Source organism: Penaeus monodon, chromosome 6 (assembly GCF_015228065.2).
Source record: "Penaeus monodon isolate SGIC_2016 chromosome 6, NSTDA_Pmon_1, whole genome shotgun sequence".
NCBI lineage: Eukaryota > Metazoa > Arthropoda > Malacostraca > Decapoda > Penaeidae > Penaeus > Penaeus monodon.
The window spans coordinates 21,524,578-21,537,803 of NC_051391.1; the positions used below are offsets into that span (position 1 = coordinate 21,524,578).

Here is a 13,226-nt window from a genome sequence, read left to right on the forward strand (position 1 = left end):
TTTTAACTTTTTCGCATGCAATATCTGTTGGGTCAGCTAATAATTACATTTTTTTTATTATTCTATAAAAATACCATTTGTAGAATTATTTATGTAACGCTTTCTTTCGAAAATAATTTTTCATGCTTCATAGTTCTTAGCCTGTGATCTTACATAAACATGCAGAATTTCAGTGCAACATCGAAGGGATGTAAAAGGAACATTATATACAGGGAGTGACTTTTGTGTTGCAGATTCTATGTCATTGACAAGAGCTGGCAAAAGATCATGGTTCGTGCCCATGACAACCCCAACGTGGTGGCCTGTTGCGTCGGGGATGACATGCTGAAGCAGCTACTGCCGTACTTGCAGGACCAGCTGGAGCTCTGTCAGAAGAGCCTGTCAGGGTACCTGGAGAAGAAGCGCCTCATGTTTCCTCGCTTCTTCTTCGTGTCTGACCCGGCTTTGCTCGAAATTCTGGGCCAGGCCTCGGACTCGCACACCATCCAGGCTCACCTCATGTCAATCTTCGACAACACCAAGACCGTCCGCTTCCATGAGCAGGACTACGACCGAATCACCGCCATCTCTTCGTGTGAAGGGGAGATGGTTCAGGTGAGCTGAACGTTGCGTTGCAGAGGAATCACACATGATTTGCGTGTATACTTTTGTTAAATTCAGTATGCATATCTGTCTTTTTCATTCACTCCTGGACAATATATAACACAAATGATAAAGTATGCTGCCCTTATAGTAAAAAGCTTGTGTGTTGCACAGCTTGAGAAGCCGGTGCGGGCAGAGGGCAGCGTTGAGGTGTGGCTCATGAAGCTGCTGGTCATGTGTCAGCAGTCTGTCCACGGCATCATCCGCCAGGCGCACCACGTTATCCAGGACCCTGACCTGAACGTCCTGCGCTTCTTGGAACAGTTCCCAGCACAGGTCTTACTTTAATGGTTTTGTTTCATCCAGGTGCAGGTCGCTGCTTTTTTTTTCCGTTTTCTAGAGACATATGTTTCGATGTAATGATTTCGAGCATTTTTTACACTTTCCTCGCCGATCCTTTACTTTATTTGGTTCACTCGTTAAATGGCGTTCTGGCCTTGCTGCAGGTGGGCATCCTGGGGCTGCAGATGATCTGGACGAGAGACTCGGAGGCCGCGCTGACGCAATCTCGCGCCGACCGCCGGGTCATGGCCGAGATGAATAATCGTTTCCTGGATCTTCTCAATCTTCTCATTAATCAAACGACGCGTGACTTGGAACCTGTACAGAGGACCAAATACGAAACGCTGATCACCATCCATATCCATCAGAGGGACATTTTTGATAGTCTGGTTAGTAGCATGATTGATCTTACATGACAGTGAGCGCAAAAGTGTGTGTACCATAATACATCTCCCGTCAGTGTATATCATGGCATATCCGAACTTTGGCAGTGTCGGAGGAATGTGCGGTCGGTGTCGGATTTCGATTGGCTGCGTCAGTGCCGAATCTACTTCCGTGAGGACATGGACAAGACAAATATCGTCCTCACCGACGTCACCTTCCACTACCAGAACGAGTTCGTGGGCTGCACCGAGCGCCTCGTCATCACGCCCCTCACGGATAGGTAGGGAGCAAGAGCTTGACGGGGCACTTGGAAAAGGGGAACTCCTATTTGTATGGCCAACCAACATAGATGAGACGGACACACAGGGCACATGCACACACATAAATACGTGGGTGTATTTGCGCCTGTGGCTGTTTATCTATATCAATACCTCTTATCAGTTTCTGTAAATGCATCTGTCAATCTCTCGATCTATTTATATCTTTATTTATGTATGTACTATCTACCTTCTTATCTATATTTACATCTAAACTTATATATATTGAACTCGGGACCACGAGGGTTGGAGTTCAGTACTCTAACCAGTGGACCATCGTGGCAGTGTATATATATATATACATATATATATATATGTATATATATATATATATATATATATATATATATATATATATATATATATATATATAAGTGGCCGCGGTGGCCGAATGGTTAGAGCGTCGGACTCAAGACTGTCACGACGGCAATCTGAATTCAAGGGTTCGAGTCACCGACCGCCGCGTTGTTCCCTTGGGCAAGGAACTTCACCTTGATTGCCTACCGAGCCACTAAGTGGCCAAGCCAGCCCAAGTCAAGTGCTGGTCCCAAGCCCGGATAAATAGAGAGAATGATTACCTAAAAGGTACCACCGGCACTCTCCGTGGACCCTACCACGTACTCACTCCAAGAGCATCACAACATGAAAACTACAATTAAGTATCACCCTGTGACCACGGCGGCTCAGACATGAACCTACCGTTAAAAGAAGAAGATATATATATATATATATATATATATATATATATATATATATATATATATATATATATATATATATATATATGTATATATATATATATATATATATATATATATATGTATATATATATATATATATATATATATATATATATTATATATATATATATATATGTATGTATGTATGTATGAGGCCGGGGTGGCCGAGCGGTTAGAGCATCGGACTCAAGATTGTCACGGCGGCAATCTGAGTTCGAGGGTTCGAGTCACCGGCCGGTGCGTTGTTCCCTTGGGCAAGGAACTTCACCTCGATTGCCCTCCTAGAAAACGACATATCTATCGCCTTGAGAAGTCGAGCGCATGTGTCGTAGGGGAAGTCACCGCCGTGGCACAAACCGCGGCTGATTAGGAAGGGCATCCAATCAGGCAAGGGTGGCACTACCATATATAACCTCTCAGTAGTGAATTGAGAGAGGCCTATGTCCTGCAGTGGAATGAATGGCTGTTGAAAAAAAAATGTATGTATGTGTATATATATATATATATATATATATAATGTATATAAAATATATATATATATAATGTATATAATATATATATATATACAATATATATATATATATATATATATATATATATATATATATATATATATATATATAACATAATGTATATATAAATATATATATATATATACATATATATATACCCATCAGAAGTAATCTGATGGGTAAAGGAAGGCACTCGGTTGTCTTTCCGCGCTGGAAGGAGAGCGATGAAGTGCTTCCATATTACAGGTGTTACATAACGCTGGCGCAGGCGCTGAGCATGAGCATGGGGGCGTGTCCCACTGGGCCAGCGGGCACTGGCAAAACTGAGACCACTAAGGACATGGGAAGACGCTTGGCAAGTATGTCGTCGTCTTCAACTGCTCAGACCAGATGGATTATCGCGGTTTAGGCAGAATCTATAAAGGTGAGATTTAAGCGTTTTCTTGGTATAATACGCCTGTGAATCCAGCGTCTCAGCCGCTCTGGAAATGAAAGGCAAGCCGCGGTAGGCCCGACTGAGAGCTCACTCCCCCCTCCCCCAGGGCTTGCCCAGTCCGGGTCGTGGGGCTGCTTCGACGAGTTCAACCGCATTGAGCTCCCGGTGTTGTCGGTGGCGGCGCAGCAGATCGCGGTGGTTCACACGTGCAAGAAGGAGCGCCGCAAGACCTTCACCTTCACGGACGGTGACGTCATTACCATGAATCCCGAGTTCGGAATCTTCCTGACCATGGTGAGTCGCCGCGCAGTCTGCGCTGCTTGGCCTTTGCCGCTCTCTTTATGTAGAAATGGCTTTTTCTTTTCTTTATGCGGGTATTGAAGTGGGAATGTCTTTGCAAAAAAAGCCCGTAGGTGTTTTTGTTGTACAGTTCTTTATAACATATTACAGTATCTTCATATGTAGACTATTAAAGAGTATATTTTCAAAGTGACCTTCTACTTGAAAATATTAACCGAGTCATACTTACGTGGACAATTTTGATGGTTCATTAGATCTCAAATCTTTATTGGCCTTGAAAAACGTAACTGTTTCGATTCATGTATTAGTAATAATTTTTTACTTGCTCACTATTCACCTACCCCCCAAAAAATATATATATATAATAATAATAATAATAATAATAATAATAATAATAATAATAATAAAATAAAATAATAATAATAATAATAATAACAAAAATAATAATTTCCCAAAACAAAATTCGGATGAATATAAAATGCACAGATATTTCACACTTTATCAAATTCAGTAATAATAACAATGTATGATAACCTGCGACAAAAATATTTCAAAGATATGTCCATATTAAACACATTCTCATTTTAGCATTTAAAAAATAATCCATTGTAGATACCCACAACTACTTAAACATTGCTAAATTTTTACTTTCTAATTAGGTTACAAGTATGCTCCAATGTTAAATAGAATTGACTGATAACTTGATGATCTAAAGCATCTCGCAAGCCCGATGCACTTTCAAATCTAAACCTCTGTACGATCAGCAAAAAGTAGACAAGGCCGGCTAAGCGAAGGTGAAGTAATACTTACTCCGACAGTGATCTCATGAGGCCAGGAGGACGTCTGAACAGACTTCACTGAATGACTGACCTCAGAGAGTCAGCGCTGGAGGCTTTGCAGTGACCGCGACGCCTCAAACCGTGGCCCACTTGTGCTGATTCTGATCCCGCTGGCCTACTGTCAGGGAATCTAGAATTCATAACGAAAGAAAAATTTACTAAGAAAGTGGGCAAAGACAGCTCACAAGGATGTCCACTTGATTAATTTTTATCAGCTTGAATCATTAAATCAATTTTTTCACGATTCGACTCCTTGATTTGTGTTTAGCGCCTCTCGCTTATCCGATTTTAGTAAACATTACTTCAAAATGCCAGCTAAACTAATGCTGTAATGGAAGTATCATTTGGCTTCCATCAATATTGATAAAGCAAGTAGCTGATGAATAGTAAAAATAACATACTGACATACATTTGGCTGTTAATTCACCTCTTTATTAATTCCTTTTTTTATTAGTGATGGCTAAATAAATAAATAAGATATGAGAAAGTAAATAAATCTGAAAAACATCATGACCTTTTGCTGATTGTACAGAACTTCGCCTTGGAATGCTTGCCTCGGAATAAATGATTCGGCAGTTTTGAGTTTAATGCCTATGATGCTTATTGTACCTTAGTTGTTGAGAATAGCAGTTTCACTGAGCTCTTTAACCTTCATATACACACTACAGGTACTGTTAATCTAAACTATGCACATATTTGATGCTGCAAATTACCAGTTTCTAAGAATGATAGCCAAGTCCAATACAAGACGAAACTTCATTAAATTGCTGTCTCACAATCGGCAAGTTCTTTTACAGGTCATTCGTCAGTTATGTATTGATAGTAATTCTGTATCCTTCAATGTGTCTGGCAGAACATAAACACAAGGAGCAAATACCAGGTAACTACTTCACTCATGCCATCATTGCCAAAAGTGGTGAGGTCTCGTTTGATCCATTCCCGTTCTACTCTCCTTCCTTCTTCCCTGCTTAACCCTCAGTATTTCCTTTCTTTCGAATATCCTCTTCGTTTCGTCTGCCATTCTTTATCTCCTTTTTGTGGTTCTCTCTTTTTGCATTTCTTCTCGGTCCACTTTTGTGTTACTCCTCCTTTTCCATTAGCTTCCCGCAGACTTCTTTTACAATCTGTCCTATTCCTTTTACTTTCAACACTTTTTATGTTAGTGAAATCATCTCTATTATATACAGAATCATATGGTCATTTCATCCGTAGTTGCGCACCCATTATATGTCACTATGAACTCATTCATCCAAACTCTTATATACACTGTCCACTTTACGTGCAATGCGTTCTTACTTACACTGTCCACTCCGGTCCTACACAGTTCACTCAGACTTGTGCTGATCGCTCTAACACTAATCCCTCCAATACTGCTCACTCTAACTTTACCTTTTTCGTTCTAACTGAAGCTGTTTGTTCCGCTCAACCCCCAGTAGCCCTGTATTTTTGTGATTTCTGCCTTTAGTCGAAGTAACACAGTTCTTTGCTTGCCACTAGTGCCATGCAATGTAAGCCTACTTTATTTATCATCAACGAGGTTTCAATCTCATATATTAATATGTTCGTCTTTGCGAGAAAGTTATATATTCCTTTACAAATGTAATCTTATAACTCTGTAACATTTGTGAATTTGTTACTCGTTCAGTTTACATGGTTCCTCCTATAAAAACAGGAACAGCTGAAAAGTATATTAAATACTTCTTAACCATACGCACAACTTCAAAAGCGATAATTTATAACCATCGCTTTGCTTTTTTGTCGACAGAATGATAATATCGCGAGGTCAGGCTAAAAGGCTTTTACATGAAAAAAAATATATATGCTAAGGCAACTGCCACTTGTAGTATATTTGTGACTTTCTTTGAGAGAACACACCAAGCTGATAAAATCTGTGCACAGATTTTATCAGCTTGGTGTGTTCTCTCAAAGAAAGTCACAAATATACTACAAGTGGCAGTTGCCTTAGCATATATATTTTTTTTCATGTAAAAGCCTTTTAGCCTGACCTCGCGATATTATCATTCTGTCGACAAAAAAGCAAAGCGATGGTTATAAATTATCGCTTTTGAAGTTGTGCGTATGGTTAAGAAGTATTTAATATACTTTTCAGCTGTTCCTGTTTTTATAGGAGGAACCATGTAAACTGAACGAGTAACAAATTCACAAATGTTACAGAGTTATAAGATTACATTTGTAAAGGAATATATAACTTTCTCGCAAAGACGAACATATTAATATATGAGATTGAAACCTCGTTGATGATAAATAAAGTAGGCTTACATTGCATGGCACTAGTGGCAAGCAAAGAACTGTGTTACTTCGACTAAAGGCAGAAATCACAAAAATACAGGGCTACTGGGGGTTGAGCGGAACAAACAGCTTCAGTTAGAACGAAAAAGGTAAAGTTAGAGTGAGCAGTATTGGAGGGATTAGTGTTAGAGCGATCAGCACAAGTCTGAGTGAACTGTGTAGGACCGGAGTGGACAGTGTAAGTAAGAACGCATTGCACGTAAAGTGGACAGTGTATATAAGAGTTTGGATGAATGAGTTCATAGTGACATATAATGGGTGCGCAACTACGGATGAAATGACCATATGATTCTGTATATAATAGAGATGATTTCACTAACATAAAAAGTGTTGAAAGTAAAAGGAATAGGACAGATTGTAAAAGAAGTCTGCGGGAAGCTAATGGAAAAGGAGGAGTAACACAAAAGTGGACCGAGAAGAAATGCAAAAAGAGAGAACCACAAAAAGGAGATAAAGAATGGCAGACGAAACGAAGAGGATATTCGAAAGAAAGGAAATACTGAGGGTTAGCAGGGAAGAAGGAAGGAGAGTAGAACGGGAATGGATCAAACGAGACCTCACCACTTTTGGCAATGATGGCATGAGTGAAGTAGTTACCTGGTATTTGCTCCTTGTGTTTATGTTCTGCCAGACACATTGAAGGATACAGAATTACTATCAATACATAACTGACGAATGACCTGTAAAAGAACTTGCCGATTGTGAGACAGCAATTTAATGAAGTTTCGTCTTGTATTGGACTTGGCTATCATTCTTAGAAACTGGTAATTTGCAGCATCAAATATGTGCATAGTTTAGATTAACAGTACCTGTAGTGTGTATATGAAGGTTAAAGAGCTCAGTGAAACTGCTATTCTCAACAACTAAGGTACAATAAGCATCATAGGCATTAAACTCAAAACTGCCGAATCATTTATTCCGAGGCAAGCATTCCAAGGCGAAGTTCTGTACAATCAGCAAAAGGTCATGATGTTTTTCAGATTTATTTACTTTCTCATATCTTATTTATTTATTTAGCCATCACTAATAAAAAAAGGAATTAATAAAGAGGTGAATTAACAGCCAAATGTATGTCAGTATGTTATTTTTACTATTCATCAGCTACTTGCTTTATCAATATTGATGGAAGCCAAATGATACTTCCATTACAGCATTAGTTTAGCTGGCATTTTGAAGTATTTTTTACTAAAATCGGATAAGCGAGAGGCGCTAAACACAAATCAAGGAGTCGAATCGTGAAAAAATTGATTTAATGATTCAAGCTGATAAAAATTAATCAAGTGGACATCCTTGTGAGCTGTCTTTGCCCACTTTCTTAGTAAATTTTTCTTTCGTTATGAATTCTAGATTCCCTGACAGTAGGCCAGCGGGATCAGAATCAGCACAAGTGGGCCACGGTTTGAGGCGTCGCGGTCACTGCAAAGCCTCCAGCGCTGACTCTCTGAGGTCAGTCATTCAGTGAAGTCTGTTCAGACGTCCTCCTGGCCTCATGAGATCACTGTCGGAGTAAGTATTACTTCACCTTCGCTTAGCCGGCCTTGTCTACTTTTTGCTGATCGTACAGAGGTTTAGATTTGAAAGTGCATCGGGCTTGCGAGATGCTTTAGATCATCAAGTTATCAGTCAATTCTATTTAACATTGGAGCATACTTGTAACCTAATTAGAAAGTAAAAATTTAGCAATGTTTAAGTAGTTGTGGGTATCTACAATGGATTATTTTTTAAATGCTAAAATGAGAATGTGTTTAATATGGACATATCTTTGAAATATTTTTGTCGCAGGTTATCATACATTGTTTTTTATTACTGAATTTGATAAAGTGTGAAATATCTGTGCATTTTATATTCATCCGAATTTTGTTTTGGGAAATTATTATTTTTGTTATTATTATTATTATTATTATTTTATTTTATTATTATTATTATTATTATTATTATTATTATTATTATTATTATTATATATATATTTTTTGGGGGGTAGGTGAATAGTGAGCAAGTAAAAAATTATTACTAATACATGAATCGAAACAGTTACGTTTTTTCAAGGCCATAAAGATTTGAGATCTAATGAACCATCAAAATTGTCCACGTAAGTATGACTCGGTTAATATTTTCAAGTAGAAGGTCACTTTGAAAATATACTCTTTAATAGTCTACATATGAAGATACTGTAATATGTTATAAAGAACTGTACAACAAAAATCACCTACGGGCTTTTTTTGCAAAGACATTCCCACTTCAATACCCGCATAAAGAAAAGAAAAAGCCATTTCTACATAAAGAGAGCGGCAAAGGCCAAGCAGCGCAGACTGCGCGGCGACTCACCATGGTCAGGAAGATTCCGAACTCGGGATTCATGGTAATGACGTCACCGTCCGTGAAGGTGAAGGTCTTGCGGCGCTCCTTCTTGCACGTGTGAACCACCGCGATCTGCTGCGCCGCCACCGACAACACCGGGAGCTCAATGCGGTTGAACTCGTCGAAGCAGCCCCACGACCCGGACTGGGCAAGCCCTGGGGGAGGGGGGAGTGAGCTCTCAGTCGGGCCTACCGCGGCTTGCCTTTCATTTCCAGAGCGGCTGAGACGCTGGATTCACAGGCGTATTATACCAAGAAACGCTTAAATCTCACCTTTATAGATTCTGCCTAAACCGCGATAATCCATCTGGTCTGAGCAGTTGAAGACGACGACATACTTGCCAAGCGTCTTCCCCATGTCCTTAGTGGTCTCAGTTTTGCCAGTGCCCGCTGGCCCAGTGGGACACGCCCCCATGCTCATGCTCAGCGCCTGCGCCAGCGTTATGTAACACCTGTAATATGGAAGCACTTCATCGCTCTCCTTCCAGCGCGGAAAGACAACCGAGTGCCTTCCTTTACCCATCAGATTACTTCTGATGGGTATATATATATGTATATATATATATATATTTATATATACATATATGTATATATATATATATATATATACATTATATATATATATATATATATATATATACACATACATACATTTTTTTTTCAACAGCCATTCATTCCACTGCAGGACATAGGCCTCTCTCAATTCACTACTGAGAGGTTATATATGGTAGTGCCACCCTTGCCTGATTGGATGCCCTTCCTAATCAGCCGCGGTTTGTGCCACGGCGGTGACTTCCCCTACGACACATGCGCTCGACTTCTCAAGGCGAGATATGTCGTTTTCTAGGAGGGCAATCGAGGTGAAGTTCCTTGCCCAAGGGAACAACGCACCGGCCGGTGACTCGAACCCTCGAACTCAGATTGCCGCCGTGACAATCTTGAGTCCGATGCTCTAACCGCTCGGCCACCACGGCCTCATACATACATACATACATATATATATATATATATATATATATATATATATATATATATATATATATATATATATATATATATATATATATATATATATGTATATATATATATATATATATATATATATATATATATATATATATATATATATATATATATATATATATATATATATATATATATATATCTTCTTCTTTTAACGGTAGGTTCATGTCTGAGCCGCCGTGGTCACAGGGTGATACTTAATTGTAGTTTTCATGTTGTGATGCTCTTGGAGTGAGTACGTGGTAGGGTCCACGGAGAGTGCCGGTGGTACCTTTTAGGTAATCATTCTCTCTATTTATCCGGGCTTGGGACCAGCACTTGACTTGGGCTGGCTTGGCCACTTAGTGGCTCGGTAGGCAATCAAGGTGAAGTTCCTTGCCCAAGGGAACAACGCGGCGGTCGGTGACTCGAACCCTTGAATTCAGATTGCCGTCGTGACAGTCTTGAGTCCGACGCTCTAACCATTCGGCCACCGCGGCCACTTATATATATATATATATATATATATATATATATATATATATATATATATATATATATATAATATATATATATATGTATATATATATATACACTGCCACGATGGTCCACTGGTTAGAGTACTGAACTCCAACCCTCGTGGTCCCGAGTTCAATATATATAAGTTTAGATGTAAATATAGATAAGAAGGTAGATAGTACATACATAAATAAAGATATAAATAGATCGAGAGATTGACAGATGCATTTACAGAAACTGATAAGAGGTATTGATATAGATAAACAGCCACAGGCGCAAATACACCCACGTATTTATGTGTGTGCATGTGCCCTGTGTGTCCGTCTCATCTATGTTGGTTGGCCATACAAATAGGAGTTCCCCTTTTCCAAGTGCCCCGTCAAGCTCTTGCTCCCTACCTATCCGTGAGGGGCGTGATGACGAGGCGCTCGGTGCAGCCCACGAACTCGTTCTGGTAGTGGAAGGTGACGTCGGTGAGGACGATATTTGTCTTGTCCATGTCCTCACGGAAGTAGATTCGGCACTGACGCAGCCAATCGAAATCCGACACCGACCGCACATTCCTCCGACACTGCCAAAGTTCGGATATGCCATGATATACACTGACGGGAGATGTATTATGGTACACACACTTTTGCGCTCACTGTCATGTAAGATCAATCATGCTACTAACCAGACTATCAAAAATGTCCCTCTGATGGATATGGATGGTGATCAGCGTTTCGTATTTGGTCCTCTGTACAGGTTCCAAGTCACGCGTCGTTTGATTAATGAGAAGATTGAGAAGATCCAGGAAACGATTATTCATCTCGGCCATGACCCGGCGGTCGGCGCGAGATTGCGTCAGCGCGGCCTCCGAGTCTCTCGTCCAGATCATCTGCAGCCCCAGGATGCCCACCTGCAGCAAGGCCAGAACGCCATTTAACGAGTGAACCAAATAAAGTAAAGGATCGGCGAGGAAAGTGTAAAAAATGCTCGAAATCATTACATCGAAACATATGTCTCTAGAAAACGGAAAAAACGCAGCGACCTGCACCTGGATGAAACAAAACCATTAAAGTAAGACCTGTGCTGGGAACTGTTCCAAGAAGCGCAGGACGTTCAGGTCAGGGTCCTGGATAACGTGGTGCGCCTGGCGGATGATGCCGTGGACAGACTGCTGACACATGACCAGCAGCTTCATGAGCCACACCTCAACGCTGCCCTCTGCCCGCACCGGCTTCTCAAGCTGTGCAACACACAAGCTTTTTACTATAAGGGCAGCATACTTTATCATTTGTGTTATATATTGTCCAGGAGTGAATGAAAAAGACAGATATGCATACTGAATTTAACAAAAGTATACACGCAAATCATGTGTGATTCCTCTGCAACGCAACGTTCAGCTCACCTGAACCATCTCCCCTTCACACGAAGAGATGGCGGTGATTCGGTCGTAGTCCTGCTCATGGAAGCGGACGGTCTTGGTGTTGTCGAAGATTGACATGAGGTGAGCCTGGATGGTGTGCGAGTCCGAGGCCTGGCCCAGAATTTCGAGCAAAGCCGGGTCAGACACGAAGAAGAAGCGAGGAAACATGAGGCGCTTCTTCTCCAGGTACCCTGACAGGCTCTTCTGACAGAGCTCCAGCTGGTCCTGCAAGTACGGCAGTAGCTGCTTCAGCATGTCATCCCCGACGCAACAGGCCACCACGTTGGGGTTGTCATGGGCACGAACCATGATCTTTTGCCAGCTCTTGTCAATGACATAGAATCTGCAACACAAAAGTCACTCCCTGTATATAATGTTCCTTTTACATCCCTTCGATGTTGCACTGAAATTCTGCATGTTTATGTAAGATCACAGGCTAAGAACTATGAAGCATGAAAAATTATTTTCGAAAGAAAGCGTTACATAAATAATTCTACAAATGGTATTTTTATAGAATAATAAAAAAAATGTAATTATTAGCTGACCCAACAGATATTGCATGCGAAAAAGTAAAAATTCGTGTCATTCCTGAACACAATGATAATAATCTTTCAACTTAAGTTCATTAAAGCATCTCATGAGTTTTTGCAACTCGAATATTTCATGCTTTGATATATATGTCTAAAAAAAAGATAATCAGATGCACACTCTTTATTGGTGTCCAGAAAAATCCTTCCCAAGTATCCGCATGCATACCTTTTGGCTTCCTTAGGAAGCTGCTTCGCGATGTCTCCGCCGACGAACACGGCTTCGAGATAAACCCAGAGATTCTGAACGAACAACCACCGTTCCAGAATTTCATTGGTGTTGGACAGATCGCTCACCCACTTCTGGATCTGCTTTCGGAACGGAGCATTGTACCTGCGAGCGTGGAGATTCATTGTGGAGTTAGAATAAAAAATCCAAACGCCATTAACCCCCGCAATCGCCATGTTCCGAAATGAATGAGAAAGGAAAGAGGCACCTGTTGGACAAGAGGGACCCTAACACCATGAGCGAGTCCTCGAGCTGCGTTATGACCTCAGCCGTCGTGTCGCCTCGCAGCAGCAATTCGCCGCGGTTTTTGAAGGTGGAGAAGGTCAGGGGGCTGGCAGTCGGGATTGCCGCCGCAGTTTGGC

General features: G+C 40.7%; 1 protein-coding gene across 1 annotated transcript in view; it reads left to right on the forward strand.

Annotated features, from left to right (window-relative positions):
• Positions 1-13,226, forward strand: part of LOC119573913 (dynein heavy chain 5, axonemal-like) — a 73,824-nt gene that overhangs the window by 22,136 nt on the left and 38,462 nt on the right. Inside the window, exons 25-28 of the mRNA XM_037921018.1 lie at positions 234-594; positions 757-918; positions 1,089-1,313; positions 1,416-1,588. Of these exons, the coding sequence (XP_037776946.1) occupies positions 234-594; positions 757-918; positions 1,089-1,313; positions 1,416-1,588 (921 nt within the window). The remainder of the gene's footprint in view (positions 1-233; positions 595-756; positions 919-1,088; positions 1,314-1,415; positions 1,589-13,226) is intronic.